Raw genomic sequence first — 22,993 nt, 5'->3', positions numbered from 1 at the left:
AAATAAAGCATTGTTCTTTCTAGACAATCATTTGCATAAATAATAAAAGTTTGTTATTAAGTGTTGTTCAGGAATATTTATATGCATATTTTTCCAAAGTGCTGGACGGAATGAAGACCCAGCTCTTTAGATCATCTGAACAAAACTTCAGGTCCTGAGCTCTTGCAAACATAGTTTTTATTGCCTCACTGTTGAGCTACATTTCCAGGAACTCATAAGAACAAAGTACTAGAATGATATGACTGGAAGCCACTCTGACATTTGTTATTAAAACATTTTTTCTTCCCAGTTTCCATTAGCATATACTGTTGTTTCTTGCACAAGAAATGCAATAAAAGTACTTTTTCCAGTTAGTTAACTCTAAGTCCTAGTTAGTATGAGTCATGAAGTGACAAGGCAAACTTCCCTTCCATAAAGATGTAAAACAGGGTGAAGGAAAGGGAATTCTTAGGGACTTAGACATTTAAGGTAAGATTCACCAAGAGGGGTCAGATTCTGAGGCAGAGCTTAACTCTCCCGCTTAGTGGAATTTGCAGCCTAGTTAACTAAACTGATTAGGGCTAGGCATTTAAGAGGAGGAGCCACAAAAGAGTGAGATAAGAGTTTTGCCCTTTGCATACACTCTAGATGCCAGTTTATAGGCTGGAGAGATTTGCATCCCAAAATTTGTGATTTAATGCCATAAAACTTCTCTGGAGGTTAGTAGCTTTAACCAGGTTAGTCCTTGAAAATGTATTTATCACCCTCCCACCCTACTTCCATTCAGAAGATACTGGTTTTGCTGCTTTCCACCCACACCCTTTTCTCCAATAGCTCACTAACCAGAGAACTTGCTGTGTGTTTAGAAGACCAGGTTCAAATCCTTAATCTATTTAATTTGAAGTGGGAATTTGAGCCTGGGCCCACCTGGGGCTCTGCAATGGTCTGGAAGCCAGGACACTCACAGGGTTGTGTTGGTTAATTGTGTAAGTGCACACAGGTGAGCAGAACCCACCACTTCTCTCCCTGTGGGGTGAGAAGTCTCTTGGTCACACTACTATGCAGGAAGCCAATGGTTTGCAGTGAAAATGAAACAGCATGTCTTTGATAAAATAAGGCTGTCTGGAATGCTTGGTATTGATATTAAACAAAGCCTCATGTGTAATCTGGTTGCTGAAAATGAACTGCTACCTGATAAGGATAGGAACAGGCCCTTGGATGGGGAGCCTACGCTGCTTGGAGAGGAAGGTTCCCTTCTGGATATTTATTTCTTTGCTATGTTTGTGTGTGTTGTTTTAAGAATACAGTTCTTGTTCTTTGAGGTTTGTCAAACTGTGTCTCTTCCTGCTGCCCATTACCTGCTATATAGAGTACCAAGAATATATTTTTACATTTGAGATGCTAGGAAAAGCGCATAAAATCTCTTTGCTTTTAAATTATATAGAGATGCATAAAATTCCATGAGAAGCAAATGAGACCAAGGACTGGGAATATCTACGGCACAGAATGAAGAGTTTAGGAGATACTGTGATGTGTAGAAAAATATTGCTTTGTTACTTAACGTGATGCTTAGAAGTAAAGGGGAAAGTGAGTAGTCCATGGTTTGTCTGCTATACATGGTCAAGGTGATTAGATCTCAGAGTAATATAACTTGATAAATGGCTGAAGCTAATGCTAAAACAAGTATAAAATCTGGAATCCTTAAAATTAAAACAAATCCAGTTATGACTCAAAGTATTGCATAATCCTGTTTGATTTTTTTTTCTTTTGTGGGGGAGGGGGAGTGGGGAAGACCTGTACATATGTAAGGGGTATCACTAATGATTTGTGCAGAAGCATAAACTTAAAAAAAGCTGCTCCTGACTAGAACTGAAATGGCTTCTGTTTTCATTTATGTGGCTAATGAGGGAAATATTCATGAACATGCAGATATTTTATGCACTTCATTTTATCTCCTTGAGCCTAGCGTGTTTGATGGCAGGGTATTAAAATTACAGGTGGCCAGCTTGTAGGAAACAAATAGGAACTAAAACACTAGCCAAAATGGCATACGTCTTTAATACAATAATGGGGGAGGTGCTACTGGGGATCTGTCCTCTTGTTTGACTTCAGCTAGACCATCCATGACCAAAATAGGTAGTTAGGCACATTATTCTGAAGTCAGTCAGAAGGCAGGGCAGAGTGGCACCTTAAAGCTCCTATACACGTGCAGGGAGGCTGCTCTGTGCTGTAATTACTCAATTAATCAAGTCTGCTGGAGCATGATAATTACTGTGCTCTAGCATCATGTGTCCCTGTGCTGAAAAAGCGCAGTGGGGTGCTTTTTAAAACTTATTTGAGCTCTATTTCAAAGTGCCCCACGGTTATTTTTCAGCGTGGGGATGCTGAAGCACATGATGCTCAGGGTGGTTTTAATTAGCTCTTGGAGCCACACTAATTAAAGCATTCCCCACCTCCCGGAGCACATCTATAAATGTCCTTAGAGACTAACTTGGGGGTTGGCAGCGAGTCAGCAGTGGGCAGACATTTAGGATGCCATTGCTACCACCAGTGCTCAGCAGCAGCATGGCACGGTGAAAGCCCCTCTCAGCCAGAACCTATGCTGCCAGGCTGTAGCGGAGCTCTTCCCGGCCAGAGCCCCTGGTGGCTGACCACAGTGCAAGCACAAGGAGAGCCCTCAGCTGTCAAAGGCCTGGCTCTATGGGAGACGGGGCCTATGAGTTGGAAGGTTGCCAGTCCCTGGACTAATTTAGAGAGGCATGAGCTTTTACAAGTAAGTAATCAGGTGTGCAAACTGTTGCTTATGAAAGCATATGCCTCTTGGCATTAGTTTATAAGGTGCCATTATGCTGTTTTCTGTCTAGCAAATCATCAAGGTTTCTTTTTCCAAAGCTTAAGCCTAGAATCAGATAATCCTAAGTGGCTACAAAGAACAGCTGAGAAAAGGGAGGACAAATAGGGGGCAGTGGTTAAAGATAACGCTGTATTCTTGGCAGTCAGTGCGAGAATGTGGTTGGGGTGGGCAGCTGTCCGACTCCGAGGCCCAGGGCCTGCTGAACAGAACAGAATCAGAACTTGCAAGGGAAGGAGGTGGCTTAGGTGAGACGGTTGTACAAGCCTTTCATTGTTGTTTTCCTTTCCACCGCTTGTTATGTATTTTGGTGGGAATGAATAAAGCAATGCTTTTCTTCTTAAGAAGTTGTTAGTGAATCCCTTTACTCAGGCACTGGTCATGGATGAGGCTCAGGGGGACTGCAGGTCAGAAACATTCTCTGAGTAATGGGACTGCATTAAGACACCCAAAGGGTGTCCTTGAAGTGAGCACTTGAGGGGTGTAAAAAGAGCTCATTTTGTGACCGTGACAACATGGAAAACTGCATCCAATTCCCTGACTTGCATATGAGGGTGGGAGAGAACCTGCAGGTACCTGTCTGTTTGCATTGAGTCAACTGTTGAAGACACAAACCTAGAAGCACTGATCTAAAACTGGTCTCCACATAAAATATTTGCTATGCCATTTGAGAAAAGGACTTGCCAACAATCTCAAGACAAAGCATTATTTCACTATACATTTTGAGATCCCTTTAGAATTATGTGCATAAAGGATCTAATATGGCAATGTCTAAGCGCACAGCGTGGATTGTGTTAATTGGGTGACATGTTCTACATGTGCTTATATTGGTGTAGCTTAGGGGTGTCAAACTTGCCCTGACCTGCAAGCCAGATCCTGATCACAAGGGCTCCTCCTGGGCTGGATCAATCTATCAGGCCAGCAGCAACTGCAGTGGGGCTGTGTTTTGGGCAGCAGCACAGGTCTGGGGGGAGGCAGTGACATAGGGCTGCGTTCAGAGCCAGTGACAGTGTGAAGCGCTGGCCAGGCAAGAGCATGGAACCAGAGGCACGTGGCAACGTGGAACTGGAGGGCTATCACCAATGGCCATGTGTGTAGGGGCCCAAGAACCCCAGACTTCATGGCAGGCCTTGCCCCTCAACTTCTAGTAGCCCCCCAGACTACCAGGGGGCCAGATGGTGTGGTTCTGCAGGCCAGATCCAGCCCATGAGCTATATGATTGACACCCCGGTGTAGATTATTTCTATATAGGAAAGGGAATAAACTATATTAGGATAAATATGCATTTACAACCCGTAATGTGTGCACAGTTATTTCAGTGTATTTTTAGTATAACTTGACCAGGAAAATAAACAAGCATCTAACTGAAATTGTTACATAATATGACCATGCCAAAGTTTCCATGTCTCTGTGTTGTTCAATGTGAAATCTAAACTAAATTTATCAGCATTGTCCAACGTGCTGGCAAATCAAGCTTCAATCAACCCCTTATTTTCAGATTAGGAGTACTAGAAAGGTATTCATCAGCCACAGTTAGAGACAGCAGGCCTGCATGTGCAAGGAGAACAGAAAGAAGCTGCATAGGCTTACAAGCATATTTTATGTTGCTTTTGGACATTCCCACAAGAGCCCCAAACCACTGCACTATGTTTTTAGAAAGATATTAAACAAACCAGGAGTGCGTGCTTTTTGCTAGGGTGTTTCAGAGGCTGCTTACATTTAGGTAACAAAACCCCTCAATTACAGGGTATGCAACTGTACATACATGTTTCCTTTTCCTTCTGAGAAGGATTAACTAGCAGAGATCTGGCCAGCCCAGTCTAAATCTTCCCTCTCTTGTTCTTTGAAGTAGAAAATTGACAAGGAGGAAAAATTGCTTCAATTTCATATGTAGGAAGAATCCGAGCTACCTTCAGTTGTTGTCTCGGAACAGCTAGCTTGTCTGACTGGGGACTTACTGGTAGAAGAAAAGCCTTCTTCACCTGTTACAGTTGTGTGGCATGCAACCCGCAAGTTCCTTTGAGCTACCATCTGAGATCTACAGCCCAATATATGGGTCTTGTCATGGTCATCTATTTCATTCACCTGCAGCATGTCTGTTGTATACTAAGGTGTCCTTTAAGTATGATCCAAAATTTAGGATAAGACGCCTGAGGGCTTCCATATCTGCATAGGAGGACTTAAAACAATGTATGGTCTAGATACATTCTCTGTACTAGGTCTCTGAAACTCTTCCATAAAGTCTTAATATTCATATTGAGTTATTTTTAATAAAAAAGAGGGATAGGTTTGGTTTTTTTGTTTGTTTGTTTTTTTTATAAGTTGAAAACTTAATAAATGCTAACGAAGCTGTAAGTCACGTCCCACAGCAAAGTGACTGAAGTAGAATTATTCCTACTGGAATTGTGAGTCTGCCTTTCTGACAAAAGTACATCTGTATTCTTTCCCTCCTTAGCTTCTAAACCAAGATGAATGTCTAAATGTTACAGCATATTCTCTATGTGGCGTTATAAGCCATTATTTGCTTAACACTAATGAAAGAAAGATCTGTGTGCTGCATTAGGAGAAGGGGAGAGGAAACTAGATCATAAATGTCACTTTTGTTTTGTTAGGGGTTCGGATTAAAGTGATAAGCACAGTGTAAATGCTTGGATAATGATGCATCTACCCCAAAGTGGCATAAATAAGATACAGGCAATATTCCTTTAAAAAATGCATGCTAATGAGGATAATCTGGTTTTTATACTTGTTCACTGAGAGTATTACAAAACATGACTTATCACAAGGAACATCCTGATAATGGAAACATTTTCTCTCTCATCAAGGAGTCCCTATTAAGTTAAACAGCACTGGCTGCAAATGCCTGCACTGTGGAAATTCACTCCAAATGCAGCCTTTTACTGCAGGAAAGGTGAAATGAAAATGATCTTGGAAAAATACTGAACAGCTTGTTTTTGAGGTCTACTTCATCACTGCGGCCGTTATTTGTTGCAACGGTGAATTGTTTTGTTGGCCCTCAGTTTTTCACTTATATGGATGTACCTTCCTTTTTTATGCATCCCTGCTATGTAGTCACATAAGCCCATTGACTCAGGATCAAATTTTTCATTGACAGAAGGGGAAAAAAATCCATAAGCCATTGGTTGTGTATGAGCAGAAGAAAATCCCCTTTACTGAGTTCTGTAGCAGATAACATGTCTTCATGGTAAATGTTTGCTGACCACTGTCCTTAGATTTATAAAGCAGTTGTTTACATTGGGCCTCAATTCAGCAAGGTGCTTGAGAACACATGTCCTGGACTACTCAGGCTTTATATACAGGTTGACTTTATTAGGAGTGGAATTTAGCTCCCTAGTGCCGATCTTCAAGAAAGGGAGGAGAGTGGATCCGGCTAACTACAGACCCATTAGCCTGACTTCTATCCTGGGGAAGATTTTAGAAAAGTTTATTAAGGAGGCCATCCTTGTGGGACTGGCCCAGGCTAACATTCTAAGGGATAGCTAGCACAGGTTTGTTGCGGGTAGGTCTTGTTTGACCAATCTCATTTCCTTCTATGACCAGGTGACCTATCACCTGGACCAGGGAGAAGAGATTGATGTCATATATCTTGACTTCAAAAAAGCTTTTGATCTGGTATCCCACGATCACCTCTTGGCCAAACTGCCCAGTTGTGGCCTTGGCTCCACCACGATCCGCTGGCTGGGAAATTGGCTCCGTGGTCGGACCCAGAGGGTTGTAATTGATGGCAGTCACTCATTGTGGTGCCCTGCGACCAGTGGGGTCCCTCAAGGCTCTGTCCTGGGGCCCATCCTGTTCAACATCTTCATTAATGATGTGGACATTGGAGTCGGGAGTGGACTGGCCAAGTTCGCCAATGACACCAAACTTTGGGGCAAAGCATCCACAATAGAAGATAGGCGGGTGATCCAGGCTGACCTGGACAAGCTCAGCAAATGGGCAGACAAGAACCTGATGGTGTTTAACACCGAAAAATGCAAGGTTCTCCACCTTGGGAGGAAAAACCTGCAGCTTCCTTATAGGCTCGGCAGTGCTACGTTGGATAGCACTACAGAAGAAAGAGACTTGGGGGTCATCATTGACCATAAGATGAACATGAGCCTCCAATGCGATTCTGCGGCTAGTAAAGCGACCAAAACACTGGCTTGCATCCATAGATGCTTCTCGAGCAAATCCCGGGACGTCATTCTCCCCCTGCACTTGGTCTTGGTGAGGTCAGTTTTGGGCTCCACAATTCAAAAAGGATGTGGAGAAGCTTGAGAGAGTCCAGAGGAGAGCCACGCACATGATCAGAGGTCAGGAAAACAGATCTTACGATGACAGGATGAGGGCCATGGGACTCTTTAGCCTGGAAAAGCGTAGGCTCAGGGGTGATCTGATGGCCACCTATAAGTTTATCAGGGGTGACCACCAGGATCTGGGGGAATGTTTGTTCACCAGAGCGCCCCAAGGGATGACAAGGTCGAACGGTCACAAACTCCTGCAAGACCGTTTCAGGCTGGACATAAGGAAGAATTTCTTTACTGTCCGAGCCCCCAAGGTCTGGAACAGTCTGCCAGTGGAGGTGGTTCAAGCACCTACACTGAACACCTTCAAGAGTAAATTGGATGCTTATCTTGCTGGGATCCTATGACCCCAGCTGACTTCCTGCCCTTTGGGCAGGGGGCTGGACTCGATCTCCCGAGGTCCCTTCCAGCCCTAATGTCTATGAAATCTATTAGAAATAAAATTGAGAGGGGAAACAACTAGTACAGTCAATGTAGTCATGCCCCTGCTGCTTCAGGTACAACCACAAAGTCCCTGTATTTCACTGAACGTGAGTGATGGGTTAGAGGGTACACTGTATATTTTTACCTGCTAAAATAATGTGACAGCTCACCAGGACTATCACTTGTACAGAAAGTAACTCAGCAGTATCTCCTGTGACTGCAGTCTTGAGCATAGATTATTGAGAGCCTGATGGACACTGACTAGACACTGTTCTCCTTCCAGTACAGATGTAGAAATGAACATATCCTCAAAGGAAGCGGGAATATTTCTGAAGACGCTGGAAACAACCAATCTCTTCATGTTGCCATACTTCCATCCATTTAATGCAGTATTCATAAAATGAACCCTTACTGGAGCTGCTTCAGAAATTCTAGCAGTTGCTCTGGGAAGGGCTCTGCAATAAGAACTTCCATCCTGAGGGACTAATCCTGCTGTTCTTGCTTGTACACAGCTCACCCTGAATTTAATGTGAATTTGGTCTGAGTAATGGTGGTTGGATTTGCTTTCTATTCAGATCTCTCTTTTCCAGTAGAAGTTAGAGAGGGTTGTTGTTACAAACCTCTACCTCCCAATTCCCAGTCAAGGAAGAGATGGTCAGAAATTGCTAAATCCTGTTCTGCGGGTCTCCAGTGGGCCCATTAAAGATGTCTTTTTGAGAATTGTGGACCATTTTATTCAAGTCCCAATTCTGACGATCTATTTGATTCTTTCAAGTACAAGATTCCATTCTTCTCTGAAATACTTATATAATGAAATGAGGTAGTTATTATCCTGGGTGGTAGAGAGAGTTTCATAAAACAGACTATACTTTTATTCATTATAAGCACACTGACAAACACTTTTAGGACCCCACTGTTCTAGGCAACACAAAGCGCACAGGAAGAAGATGGGCCCTGTCCCAAAAAGCTTACAATTAAAGTAATTTGAAGTGTGATGACAGGATCCCTCTTGATGCTTTTGAAAGGAATATACTCATTCATCCTAGCTAATACTAATTAATGTTCTAGGACATCCTAAGATTTTCCACAAGGCTTGGAAAAAGAAGAGCTGAAATTTAACCTATGTGTGGTGCATGCATTGTTGCTATATAAGGTATAAACATTCAGTTTGACTCTGCCAGCTAATAAGCCAGCTGACTGATGTTCTTAAACACTGTTAACTGATTTGACTTTTGCTAAGAATCATTTATTCCTTTAATGAAACATCCTGACACTGTTTAGGCAATATGAGAGAAGATCTGCAGTTTGCCTGTAATGACACAGTGCAACTTTAACCTTTCTTGTTAAATATTTAATGGACCATATTCATGCCTGGAAAAGGAGGTTTTTGTTTATCCTTTTTGTCTAGTTTTATTTTCACTTATTTGAGTTGCTAATTTTCTGCCATTGAGCTCTATTCTGTACTGCTTTTGATGTTTCATTTGGCACAGCATTGGGAAGAACTTAAACTGAGCTGACCTGACATTAATGGAGCTATACTTGTTGCCAAATTCAAGTGCTGGCCTGCTTCATCTTTTTCCCCCAAGCTATTCAGAGAGATTCTTTTGAAGAGATCTGTTTCCTCTCCTCTAGGCCTGAAACTGCCGGTTGCTGAGGGCATCATTTGATGGTGCTGGATACTGTAGACTGGCTGTTGCCAATGGACTGAACTCAGGGTTCCCCGTGACCCCGCAGTATCTTGCAGCATTGGGCCTTCCTTGGTTATTTGTCTGTCTTTTTCCAAAGTTTGTTTTAGAAGTGACTCTGCCAGAGTCTTCCCATCGGCCAGCTGCTTGTCTGTATTTTCTTCAGGCTTTGAGCATGAAGACGATTTACAATTAACTGTTTTTCAATGGTCTTTTCCCTACATTTTTAAATAGTATTGCACTTGCTGCAGGAACAAATGTGAGAACTTTCCAAGCCTCCTTAATCCATCCAGCATATCAATAGCTATGCTTCTTGCAGCAATGAGCTTCTGAGACTGGCTTCTCACTATTATGTGCACTCATTAACAGCAGCCTATCCCACCGAGCTAACAGATAACATTAGAACAGATGACACTTATTTGACTGTAATGCACAAAGAAATGACTTGTGAAGAGGACCCATCCCACAAAGACATGGGACTAAAGGAGGCCAAAAACCACTCTTTCTTTTGCACGTCAGAGAATGCTTGAAAATCAGATGGCATGTCTCATCCTTCTCCAAAGTTGCTGAAGGGAGACTGAGGTCAAATGGATAATAAGCAAGCTATTGCTTGCTAAGTTTTGGTCCAACATCCAAACACAGAGCAGCTTAGGAGAAAATGCAGAAGAGCAGTTTTTGCTTATCTGGACTTCAGAAACTTATGCACAGAACATAAATCACTTTTAAGTTAATCTATTATGATCATCTGCCAGCTTTTTCAGTAACTGGCAACACTGATGCTAGAAACACAATTCTGTAAACGGTGATTCAGAACAGCGCTTCCCCCCCGCCCCTTCTTTTTTCTTTTTAATCCAGGTAGCTATAAGAATTATGCTTTTTGTATGCCAGTGCCAGATGAACTAAGAAGCCTTATTAGTGGTGGAATGGACAAGGCTCAGGCAAATTCTCCTTGCATTTATTCACCTATTTTTACCAAATAAAAAATTGGTTTGAATTTGGAAACCATTAGATACACCTGTAGCCATAACTTAGTCATAATTGTGATGCTTAATATTTATTTCTTCGCTAATAATTAACGAAATGGTGAATTTAGACTTGTGGGTTTTTTAATTATTTGCACTCTCAGCTGTACTAAAACAACTCCTTGCACTAATTATATAATAAACCTTTCTTACTGCAAACACGTTAGTTTCTTTGAGCAGATACTAGGAGTAAAATGCTTAGGGAGAAACATTTTGCCTCTTATTTTCTTTGCAAAGTTCATTGCATCACCTAGAACTAGTATTCCCTTCATAACCACTCCTATCTATAGATTCTAAAACGTATATACAGAGTAAAGGGATTTGGGTCATGAGCCAACCCCAGTGTAATGTAATGCAAGTCTTAATTAACTGTAGTGTTTCATAGAGGAAGGTGTTTCAGTGTTCACAAAGGTGACAGAATCTGACTCCAGAAGATGCTGATGTTATGTATGATAAAGAAGATGCTTCTCCTTCCTATCTTTCCAAACTGCTTTTAGGTCTCTTCTCAACAGTTTCTCAATCAAGGGTAATTAATATTTACCAGATGCTCCTTCCTTTCCCTTTTAGAGGGAGCTTTCTATTTAAGGAGACTGTCCCAATCTAATATACGTTGTAAGAGATTCATATTGCATAACGTGACATGTTTCTCAGACTGTTGTCTCTGAGTATGATGTCTGGCATTATTTTTCCAATTTCTCATAAGCTATCAGAGGATAAGCCTGCACAGCACAGGGGACACAGCCTAAAATGAATTCAGAAAGGATATCCCTGTGGTATTCAAGTTGTAATCTTCAAGGCTAGTGACTGGATTAGCTAGTGTAAAGAGGGACTCATTTGCCTAATTGCTCTTTTCTTCAGCTTATGTTTCATTACAATGAATTCTCCAGCAGAGTTCTCTGATGTTTTATTGTGTCTGCTTGTGTCCCTTTCCTACTCTTTATTTCCATTATAAGATGATGCTATGACTTGTTTGGGACAATGGAATGTAAATCACTAATGTTAGACTCTTTGTATTATGAATGACCTTTTTAAATCAAAATCCTAGGTCAGCTTAAAAAATGAAGTGGCAGAAGGTCTAGGCCACTAAAGGAGCAGGCAGAAAACTGGCTTTAGGAAAAGCAAAAGACACGGTTGAGTAGATGGAGATAAGGAAGTACCTATACATTTCATGATGATAAACTGCAATAACAATTAGATCATTTTATTGGGCACACGCAGACGTGATATTTGTTGTCGTCTTGACCCCTGAAATTGCTCTACAGCTGTGCTGTGACGTGCATCAAACGTGTAGCCAATCATGTGACAAATTCATCCTTATCAAATGAGAGGTCAGATGAAGGCACTCCACCTTGGAGCTCCTTGGGGAACTTGAATCAGCCCAACCCTGCCCCTGATACTGCCTACAGGAAGGGAGGGGGAGGAAGCTGCATGCTGGAGTTTGCCTGGCCTGAGTTGGAGGGGGTGGCATGAAGCGGGAGGGGGCTCCAATCTACTTGCCCACCCTCAAGCTCAGGTCCGCCTGCATTCCCTTCCCCTCCATTCTAACCCCTTTCTTCCTGCAGACAGAACTAGAGTTGGGTAGAGTTGGGGAAAGAGGCTGCAGGCAGGATCCTCTGGCTCCATCAGCTCCAAAATGGAGCTCCCCGCCCTGACCCAACAGGCAAACCTCTTCTGGGTTGGGAGACACTAACTCCTGGCACTCTATGTAATGTGCTATGAGTTACAGCAGGGGCCTGCACATCTGTCAGCACCTGTTGAGCTCTCCTCTTATGGTTTATAAATCCTAGAATCTCTTTTTCTATGTCATTGTTCTCTCGTTTCAAGTCATTGCTTGTTTATTTTTCATCATGCAGATCAGGTGCATGGTGGTTAATTGTGATCAGCTAACAGTATTTTATATTATATATTTCTACATAGCTCTTCAGGAAAACAAATGCAACACCTCTTATTAAGAAAACTAATGCAGAAAATGTTTCCTTATCCAATTAGAATAGTAAGAATGTTTAAGCTGTAACTCTGATTATCTCACTGATAGTGAAATGTTGCTTGCATTTATTCTCCTGGTTGTTTGTAGAACTCTAACCAGATAGTTACTCCTCATGACAACTGGAAAACCCACAGAAGAATCCTATTTGGGCTGTATTTTCTTGAGTGGGGAAAGTTGGGCAATAAGAACTAGTAGTCAGAGACTGATGTGGTCAAGTGACTTGCTGTTCTATAGGCACTTGATGTTGCTAATTGAAGAGGCATTTCCTGTTTGTACATTCCTCTCTCTGAATACTTCAGTTTACTTTCATGTATACATGTAGGTAAGGGCACTTAAAGTGGAACACTCAGCCTGTGCCCCTGCCAAAATAACTCTGACAATTCATTTCTCATCTCCTGTTGTGGATGGCCCTTAGAAATCCCCTCAGTGCACTAGTAGTCGTGCAGTTACCAAGCTTTTGTCTCATTTCCAATGGACAATATGCACCTTTGCAACTGGAACTCTTTGTGGCAAAGGGTAGAAAGAGCTATTTTCTCACTCCTAGAGGTTGAGAACATGGTTATTTGGTGAGGAGAACCAGTGGAGAAATGTACTTTGCCACTATTTGGATTATACCTGTTAAACCAGAGCAACATCAGATTTGTCAGCAAAACCACTATCATAAATTCAGTGCTCAAGAGAAGGAATTGGTTCCTAATCTGTTGCCAGCTTGGCTTGTTTCAGACAAAATACGGGAAGTGCATAAACTAGTGTCTCTGTTATTTAGCCTACTGTAAGAAATCTGTAACACTCGCACACACTTGGGGTTGTGTGGGGCAAAGCGTGTGCTTTTGCTTGTTGTATATTATGAGGGGTTTTGGGACTGGAAGAGGACCACTCCCCTCTCCCCTCATTGTGTCCAGACCATTGTCTTAAGATTTCTTAAAGGAACCTGCAAAACCAGGAGCACTGACCACTTTTGAATTGTTTGGTCTGCATTAGCAGTGTTCAAATGATGCTGTTTCTTGATTGAGACCCCGTAATGACATCAGAAAAGTTATTTAAAGTTCAGACCACCTGGGCTGGGGGCTCTTTTCTTCTGGGGCTGCTGAGAGCTGCACTGCTGAATTGGGAACCAGCAAACCTGCTCTCAGTGTGGGGGGGTGGTCTCCCCTCTTTACTGGAGAGGCAAGCAAAAGCTATGCGACGGGAAAGCCTCAAGCACAGGGAGAGAAAGTCTGCCTCGGGGCTTGAGACCCCTGTTCTCTCCTTCTTTCCCCTTTTGTGTTTTCTGGATTTTGAGTGGGATGAAGCAAGGGGGGGAGGGGGGCGGGAATCAATCCCAAGAGCAAACTAGCCAAGGTTGGAGCCTGGCACTCATGCTGGCATGCTCTAGGCCAGGACTGAGAGCCTGGCATGTTTTAGTTATTGTAACTTTTGGGTTCAGCATAGCTGTGTTGCTGAACCTTAGCTGTATGTCTTGCTGGCAGTTTTGGCCATGTAAGCCTTGAGTGGGATGATGTCATGAATGTACAGACTGACCAGGAACAAGGCCCCAGCAGTTATTGCCCTCCTCATATTGGGGATTGCAGTGTCTAAGCGTGGTGGTATAGCTGAGACTGGATATCCAGGCTGCAGCCATAAGCCTAGGTCTTCTTTGCTATTTCACAGCTCTTGCATTTCAGTCCACTCATGAGGCTGAACACCAGCCATAAGTTTGGCTGGCAGATTTGAGCAGAGCCCTGGCACTTCTTGTTGTGTATCCAGGCCTCAGTGCAGCATAGGTCTAGCTGGCCTTTTGCCACCCAGTCCAGTCCCAATGAAATGGGCCTGGGCCTCCTTTTGTCCCTTTTACAGTTTATGTCCCAACCAAGCAGTGTGATTGGGTGCTAGTTGTAGTTCAGGTCCAAGCCAAGATAGGCCTGGCCCCCTTTTTTTGTAGTTTTGTAGCTGTTAGGTCTCAGCATTAACAGTGTAGCTGAGATCAAATGTCCAGGCTGCGGCCAAATACGCCTGGCACTCTTTTGTTGTATGTTCAGGCCCTGATGTAGGACAGGCCCAAATCACCCCTTTTACTGTTTTACTATTATCTTGGCCTAGCTGTGTTGCTGAGCCCTGCTTTACATTTACTGCATATCTGGGCCTGGCACATGTTGCTTTTGTAGCTTTGTCCTGACCAAGCAGCATGGTTGGTACTGGTTGCTGTTCAGGCTCCTTTGTTGTTTGGCTGGCTTTTCTTTGAGTTCTTTCGCAGTTTCCTGCCCCAGCAGAGCTGGGATTAGGACTAGAAACTCTGGGGTGCGATATGCTGATGAAAGCTGCAGTTAACTTCTCAAAGCTACCACATGGAAGGGGAGATCAACATTACAGCATCACAGTGAGCAACGAAGGGCCCCTGATATACAGTTGCAGCATTCACCCTTGAATGACAAGGAAGCAAGGGAGAAATTCAGAACTGTGGCCTCTCCCTTCATGATTGTTTTCTCTTGCATGCAGCATATTGGCAACACAGCATGGGGCGTTTCAAAAAAGCAGGGTTTTTTTTAATTACAATAATTTCCAAAGCATCTATCCCTGTTACATTTTACTGTATTTTCTTCTTTCCTGAGTTGTAGTCTAGCCACTGTTAGGCTATATGTTTCAGGCTTAATGTTTACATTTGGATGGGGAAGGCAGAGGTGCTTAGTGAAAAAAAGTCATGGTAAGAGAAATGTGTGCACAGAAACCTAAGAAGTCAATGTAAAAACATGCTTCGATTCCCTGGTGAAACCTGCAACACTCTAGCATTGTGCTAATGCACAAGATCCACAAAATGAAATGGACTAGGCTGTTTTCCCTGTTTTTAATTGGCATGTGTGAACCAAACGGGAAGTGGCGAGACGAGCAATTACAGATTATTGTTTATGAAGTGTTCTGACTGTTAGCAAAGAGCTAATGGTTAAGAAGAGAGGCGGGGACATCTGCATTTTTTTTTTTAAATACATATTTTCTTGCCTTTTAGAATAAAGAACCTGTTCTGCTCTGATACTCCTGTGCAAGCCCACTGTTGGGGGAGAAAATGAAGGAGCAGCCATTTGCTTCACAACTGCCAGAAAACAGCTCTCAACCAGGCTTTTCAGTGGTACCCTGACTAGAATAGCTGGCAACTCAGGGGACCTGCAGTTGCCAGCTCTGGCACCTCGTTGATTCCCCCACCCCCCAGCAGTATTTGTTCCTTTTTAAAACTAAAACTGAAAGCAAGTTGAAACTAATCAAACCACTCTTCTTTAATAACTACAGGCACCAGAGTCGAATCTTGCTCAGCTTACACATATGAAAAGCCCTCTTGCCTTGCATAATGCTACTTGAGTGAATCAAATAATCTGAATTTTGTGCGACTATATAGAAAAAAAATACCAGAATTTTTTATTAATTTCTTCCAAAATTTGTCTGCGTTATGGTAACCATTTTATTACAAAATTGTTAAATAGTATGTCTACCACAGCAGCACCCAATGATCTCAAAGAGGAGTCTGGGTATCACTCTTCCAGGCACCCCATAAATGTAATGAGAACATTCCAGAGAAATTTCAGGCATTCCCCACCTCCCTTGCCATGTAATCTTAGCTAAGACCTAGCTTTTAATCTTTTGGGAACAATGCAGCAAGATCAGCAGTTGATGCAAACTGATCTAGCAGAACTAGAGTGAGTTAGGCTGTACTGATATGCACCAATTGAGGGACCAGTCCTTTACTTTATTTTAAAATGAAGTAAAGAAGAGCAAATTGCCACTACAGACATACAGGGATTTTCTTACGGTACTAAGAATATATATTTTGGTCATATCTACAAATTCAATCTTAGGAGACACAAATTCATCATTTGGCATTACTATTTGCCTAAAGTTGGTTGAGAATTTTCTTACTAAACAATTTTTCCTTCATTGAAATTAAAAAGTATTATGGAAATCTCCATGCATTTCAGTAAACTTCCTGACAACTTGTGTGGCAAGCTTGGCTTCCTGGGTCTGTGGCTTGTATAGGCCTGCCATATGGATAAAGTAATTCACATGGCAGGCTATAAAACCGTGAGGCTTGGAGACCCTAGGTTTTCCAGGGCTCTTGTCATAGGGCAGGAAGCTTTCCCCAGTTGCAAGGTCACTGGTCTTAGTCCACTAGCCTAAGATGGAAGCCTCTGAGCATGGGGTCCGATGGAAGCCTCTGAGCATGGGGTCCCAGGCACAGTTTTCCTTCTGACATTTTTTGGGTGGAGTAAAACCATGGTCAACTGGTGCCTCTGGAGTCTGGGGGGGGCACCAGTGGGGCACGACCAGGGGGGTCCCCAGCAGTCGGTTGCTGAGCGTGCTGGCACTTCCACCGCCACTGTGCCGCATGTAGAAGTGCCAGCTGTCCTGCTGGCATACTCAGCAACCCATCGCTGCCCCCTGGCCCCCTGCTGGTCGCTTCTGCCATCAATGTGCTACCAGCTGAGCCAAATTCAGGGAGGGCACAAGCGCTCTCCGTGCTCCCCTACCAGCCGGAGCGCTTGCTGACAGGGGGTGCACCAGACCTCTCGGGGTGGGGTAGATGTGCCCCTGCTATGCATCGCCTATGAACAAAACCAGTTTGATTATTTCAAAATAATTTTGGTGAAGGAGGGTTTTCCTTTCCATGGGAAACTTAGTTCTATTTCTTCATTCTAAGATGGAATAAGATAGCACTTTGGATTTTCCTGCAGAACAAAAACTCTGACTTTTAAACAGCTCTAATCTTGCTACCATTTTTATGTAGCTCTCCCTACTAATTTCAATTGTGCAGCATGAGAAGGTCCATCATAATCCTTTTCTTGGGCTTATATATACTCTAAAGTCTGTTATTACTTAAGCAGGATACAAAATAATTCTAAATTACGATATTATTATTGCCCTAATATGTGCTACCAACTCTGCAGGATTAGTTTACACACTGATAGAATATGCTGCTTTGAAAGAAACTATTTATGGCTCAAGTGTGGGATGACTTCAAATTATGCCTAAAGAAGCCAAACAAGAATGATTTTCATGTAGTTCAGACTGGCATTATCTTTATGTTGTCTTTGTATCCTGTGTTCTCTCAGCCTATATAGTTTTTAAGATTGAAGTGAAAAATGCATCAACTTTCTCCCAACAAGGGCCTTGCACTTCTCCTCTTCTGTATCTTATCATATTGTTTGATGGGTAAGAATTTTCAAATTGGTATTTGGCCTCTGAGGATTTTTTTCCTCCCTGTTTTATTCATACATTTTGTGTAGGTGTTTTTTTTTTTTTTTAAAGCTAAATTTTAAAGTAAAGATGAGTTCTGATACAGGATTAGATAATATCATCTTGGTAAACTAAATCAGTACTTTAGTTAATATGTCCTTTTTGTTTCTCTGATAATGAAAACTTATTTAAACCAACCAAATTCCTCCTTGTCTTCAGTAATTCCTAGAGTATTTAAACTAGGCATGCAATTCCAGGACCTTAACCAATCTTCATTCTACCCCTAAGATTCAGACCTGTACAGAGGGTAGTACTACAAGACTTCTGTAGTGTTGCTTGAAGAGAGGGCCTTGTATTGGACCTCTGCACAGGGATGACTTTCACCCTTTTCTAATTGCTCTCAGTTCTGTTACCTTTGGCATAACATTACAGAAAATGTTACTGATCTAAGCTTAATGTGTATGATCATGGAATGGTTTACATCTGGAGAGGATCATTGACATGAATCCTTGGATATGTGTTGGTGTACAAGTAGAACCTAGCCCTGAAACTAGCTGTTGTGGGGTAGGTGGAATAAGAGACTAGATTACTGACAGATGCACGTCATCTAAAGGATCAGCTTTTCCTCATAGGACTGCAGTAAAAGTGAGGACATTTCATTGTTCTACATGAAAGGAATAGAACAGTTGCAGCTACAAACTGAGGTGCTTTCCTTCATTTGGCACAAAGTCTTTCTCTCTTTCCAGTGTTGGGAAATCTAAGGGAACACTAAGGGGGAACCAACCAGTGCTATTGCTACTTTCCAGCATGCTGGAGGGAATACTTGGTAGTTCCCATTTACTAAGCTTATTTTATTTATTGGCTACTTCACTGGTATTAATCTGGTTTCCAAGGGACATTTACAAGGTTTAAATAGAGATTTCTCTTATATCAAGGCCAGCAAAATGAAACCAGATTGTTACATGGAAAAATGATTTACAAGGATGGAAATGATTTTGGCCCAAGGAAGACAGAAATAGCACAGCAGAAGCTTATTTCAGTCACTGACTGAAATAGGAGCTTGTTTTGTGTTCTGTCTGTTGCTGACTTTTTTGTTAGTAGTTTTTTGCAAGATCAGAAGTGAAATGTTGTTGGGTTTGAGCGTCTGTTTCCATTTTGTTGGGGTACATATTCCACAGGAATTTCCCTCAAGTTCCAGAGCTAAAAAAACAACACCACAGAAGGCTTAGAGTTCTGCAGGAAAGTTCGGCTAAGCTTTTCCTCATTCTCACTATCCGCTGCAAGCCTTTCCTGATTCCCGTTACAGCCTGTATGTGCTGCGGTAGTGGCCATTGTTTGTTTCCTTTGCTCTAAATCTGCATGCTGCTCCAAGCTGATGGCCATCCTCCATAGGTTTTCATGCACTGCCCCTTCCCTCATCCCTGGACCATTCCACTGGTTTTTCATGTACAGTCACATGTTCAAGATCTGATACCTCCACAGCAAAATACCTTCCTGCTTTCACTGAAGCTTTCTATAGAATTATAGGGTCGGAAGAGACCTCAGGTGTCATCTAGTCCAGAGGTGTCAAAGATATGGCCTACAGGCTGGGATATGGAGCCCTATCAACCAGCCTGCCCATTCATCTCTGGGTGGATCCGCATGCTGTGTGCTGGATTGGCCCTGGGTGCTGCATGTGGTGCCCATTCTGGCCACTTTGCAGGAGCAATCCAGCCCACTGACCCGGTCATTTATTCAGCCTGCAGGGTCAAATGTGTTTGCTCCATGTCTGGTCCAATCCCCTTACTATACAGACTGAAGTAGCTTTCTGTGCACGCTACTCCTTTGTGTGTTCATGGAGGGGATACTGGAGAGGTAGGCGTTGCTGTGCATGTATAAAACTGAGGACTCTGAACGGGGTATCACAGTGCTATTATGTGTAATGAGTGGCAGAATATGGAACACTTCTATAATTCCTCTGTATTGTATACAGCTGGGTAGAAGCTGTGACTACTCCAACTGAATTCAGGGACTGCAAATTGGATGTTTTTAGTAATTGAGCCTAGCAACCAGTAAGAGAAGAGGTGTTTAGTAATTTATTCCTAGAAAGAAGTGGGGCAAATGTTTCACTACTACAACTTATCTCTGTATTAAACAAAATACAAGTTAATTTAAAGAAGATACAAGTATCACGCTGTCTGGCTTGGGTTGGCCTAATTGATATCTCAGAGAACATTCCTCAAAATCAGAAACTTGTGTTGTATCACAGAAAATTAAACTCCCATGGTGAAGCAATGCATCATGTTTGCAGGTTCACAACAAGAACCACCTGCCTTTACACACTCACATGATGCTGGTCAAAAGTCAACAACACATTACACCCACTAAAAAGCTATTTAGGAAGAGCAAGTCCTTAATGGATTTTTCTAACTACACAAATTGACCCAGTGCTATGGTTCCTCTGCTTTCTAAGAGGCCAGAAAACTTCTGTATGACACTGAATATTAACAGAGATGACATGTGAAGTAACTATAGGCCTAAGCTTAAGACTTTCATGATTTAACAAAAATTATTTGCTCTGAAACCTGTACAGATGATCCATACAAAGCCTTTTATTGCTTAAGCCCAATGTGAATTGTTGACAGCTAAGTGGACCTAAAGTCGTGAAAAGAGCCTTTCGTGATCCCTTTGGTTGGACCCATGGCTGCGATTTTCAGAAGAGGAACTGCAAAAACTTTTCTGGAGCCGTCTGCCCCAGCTCAAATTGTGATATCAGAAAGCTTAAAGATCTATTCCAAGCAAGCAGTAGTAAAATGAAATGAAGTGGTCACTGATTATGAAACTGTGTTTATGTAATGGATATACTTGAGTGGATCCAGGATTTTGTAAAGGGAGATGGAGGATCACTGACTGGTGCTGTAGGGGTGGCTGTACCCCGTTCCCAGCTTCTCCTCACCCCACACTAGGGTAGACAGATTATGCTGTGGGAACAGCAGTCAGGGTCTTTTTTTTTTTTTTTTTTTTTTTTAAGTCCTCCAATCAGGTAAGAATCTTCCCTTCCCTCCCCTCTGTGCTCAGCGGCACATCCCCTCGCTGTCCCCCCACCTTCATCTCCCTCCCCTGCCTGCTGCTGTCCCCAGCTGACCTGGGGACTAGGGGTAGGGGTGAAGCTCCAGAGCTGCTCCTGCCCTGTTCCAGCCAGGCTGTATGTGGAGCCATGCTTGGCCAGAGACAGCAGCGGACAGGTTCCCTTTCCCTGTGCCTAGTCCTGGCTGGCAGGAAAGAGGAACCTGCCCGCTGCTGCCGCTGTCTCCGGCTGAGCCCAGCTCCCCATGGAGCATGGCTGGAGTGGGCATGAGTGGCTCTATTGCCTCCCCAGCCCTTGCCCCTGGGGCAGCTGGAGACAGTGGCAGCTGTGGGCAAGGAAAGTGGTGGAGTGGGAAGGGGATGGGGGGGAGATGCTGCTGAGCATGAAGTGGAAGGGGGGTGGGAATTCTTACCCGATTTAGGGACTTTAAAAAAGTCCCTGGCTGCTGGTCCCGCGGTGTCACTGACTGAAAGCGGGGTGGATCCATGCCATTGCACCTCCTCTGGATCTGCCCCTGTGGATATATAAATATTTTTAAGAATTTAAGATGGCATATTATAAAAGTTTGCAGTATACAAACATACTTGTATAAGTGCAAAATATCCAGTTTGATCAACCACAGTCAGTCTGTACATTGATATGTAAATTACTAATAACTCACAGGAGAAAGGCAGACTTACTAAATACAGAATCAAGGCACCAGTGTTAATGCAGAATTTCCAGCTTTTCCTGAAGATAGTCTCTGACTATCTCTATTCAGGAAACACTACTGATCTAGTGAATTTCTCAGTGTAAGTGCATATTCTTCTACAGTATTCTTATCTGGTAAATGAAAACAAAATGGATATTCAGTATACATACAGATTTCCTTCCCCCTCCAAGAAGATGTTATGAAAATCCTCCCAACTTTTAAATGTACTGCAGGATCGAGTTTCTTAGTTGATTTAAGTATGTGGAATAAGAACTGCCTGTCATCGCTGTCCAGTTTTTTTGCCTTTAAAAATACATTAGATATTGATGTCTTTAAAATAGTACTCTCCAGGAACTGATTCCTGTCTTTAAAAAACCTACAAAACCAAACCCTAAAAGCAAGCCAAATCTGATTTGGGAAGGGAACACATGCTTCTCTGCCTCAACCCCATGCAGATATCCATATCAACATATACCATATTATATGTTGTATTATCTCTCTGGGGTAGTTGTAGCCAGAAAAGTTCTTGGTAGAGCAGGCATCCTTAAAAGAATATTGTATCTGTTCATTTTCAAACTGCTTCTTTCACAAAAAATGCTTATTCCTTTTTCAGTGGCACCCCATGTCCTCTCCCAGCTGAGACAAATTCCTGTGAATGGTAGACGGTGACAATATTCCTTTCACTTGCCAGTCTTCCACTGTATGTTTTGGTCCCCTTGGGATCTGAGCAGTGATGGCTAAAATGGAAAACCCATAGGGAAAAGTCAGGAGTTGTTAAGACTTTCCAATAAGATGCATTCAAAGCCCTCTTTTGACCATATCACCTGTTGTGTCTAATCACCCTGGATGGATGGATAGATGAATGAACAGTATGTACAGAGATCTGGAAAACAATGCTGTACAAGAACACTGGTGTGTTTAAGACTACAGATTTTTTTATGAAGACAGAGATTGGGAATGGGCAGGCAGAATCAAACAAATATTTTAGTTTCTCAAAGAAAAAAAGAGAAATCATAGGAATAGGGTCAGTTACCAACACAAGACAAGTGTTTTGTGGGGTTTTTTAATGATAACCTGCAAAGCTTTTACTGACTACTAAAAGTGTTTAAGTGACAGCCAAACTTTTTTTACTGACATACATTTTCATTATGTAAAACATAACTAGTGGTGCACTAAGATTTCAGTGCCATATGGGATCAGCACCAGTAAAAGGAAAATTAACATTATCGGCTTTTTTTGGGCTGGTGTAGTTGATAATGTCACTGATGCATACAATATGACTTCTGGCCAGGGTTCCCAGATGCCATGTGCACAGCTGCAGCATGCACATGGCCAGGAATGCAGTCAGGCAGCGTGGAGGGTAGCACCCTGTTGGTAAGTCTGTGGAGGGGAAGGGGCAATGGGGTAGGGGACAGGTAGATCGAGGTTCCCACATTGAGGGAGTAGAGCTAGGGCTGGGGTTGCTGCCTAGCTGGGGTGGTGAATGGGATCATGGGGCTGGGGCAGGGAGTGGGACAGAGCCACAGGCAGCTCATCCAGGAGGGACTGAGGATGGGAGGTGGCTCCCTGCCACTGTGCCATCCCTGGGGGAGGCATGGGGGGAGCATGTCCCCCAGATTTGTGCATGGGGGGGAGGTGGCTGCCCACTGTGGGCTCAGGGCTCTCTGCCCTGCTGCTTTTGCCTCAGGAGCTGAATGCTAGTTGTGCCTCCCGCTGTCAGCCAGGCAGGGGATATGCAGCCAGCACACTGCTCTTGGGGCAAAGGCAGCAGGGTGGATAGCCCCAAGC

The 22,993-nt window shown here is 43.0% G+C and overlaps 1 protein-coding gene across 2 annotated transcripts in view; it reads right to left on the bottom strand.

The window, feature by feature from the left end:
* TIPE3 (TNF alpha induced protein 8 like 3) overlaps positions 1-22,993 on the bottom strand; it is a 70,689-nt gene that overhangs the window by 16,706 nt on the left and 30,990 nt on the right. The window contains exon 2 of one of the 2 annotated variants that reach the window (XM_090029115.1): positions 20,927-21,028. The exons of the other annotated variant lie outside the window; for it this stretch is intronic. Within the exon in view, the coding sequence (XP_089885241.1) occupies positions 20,927-21,028 (102 nt within the window). The remainder of the gene's footprint in view (positions 1-20,926; positions 21,029-22,993) is intronic. 2 annotated transcript variants of the gene reach the window in all.

This window comes from Crocodylus siamensis, chromosome 15 (assembly GCF_052110815.1).
Source record: "Crocodylus siamensis isolate JL-2025a chromosome 15, ASM5211081v1, whole genome shotgun sequence".
NCBI lineage: Eukaryota > Metazoa > Chordata > Crocodylia > Crocodylidae > Crocodylus > Crocodylus siamensis.
The sequence above is the reverse complement of the archived record's forward strand: the minus strand, read 5'-3'. Positions and strand labels throughout refer to the sequence as shown.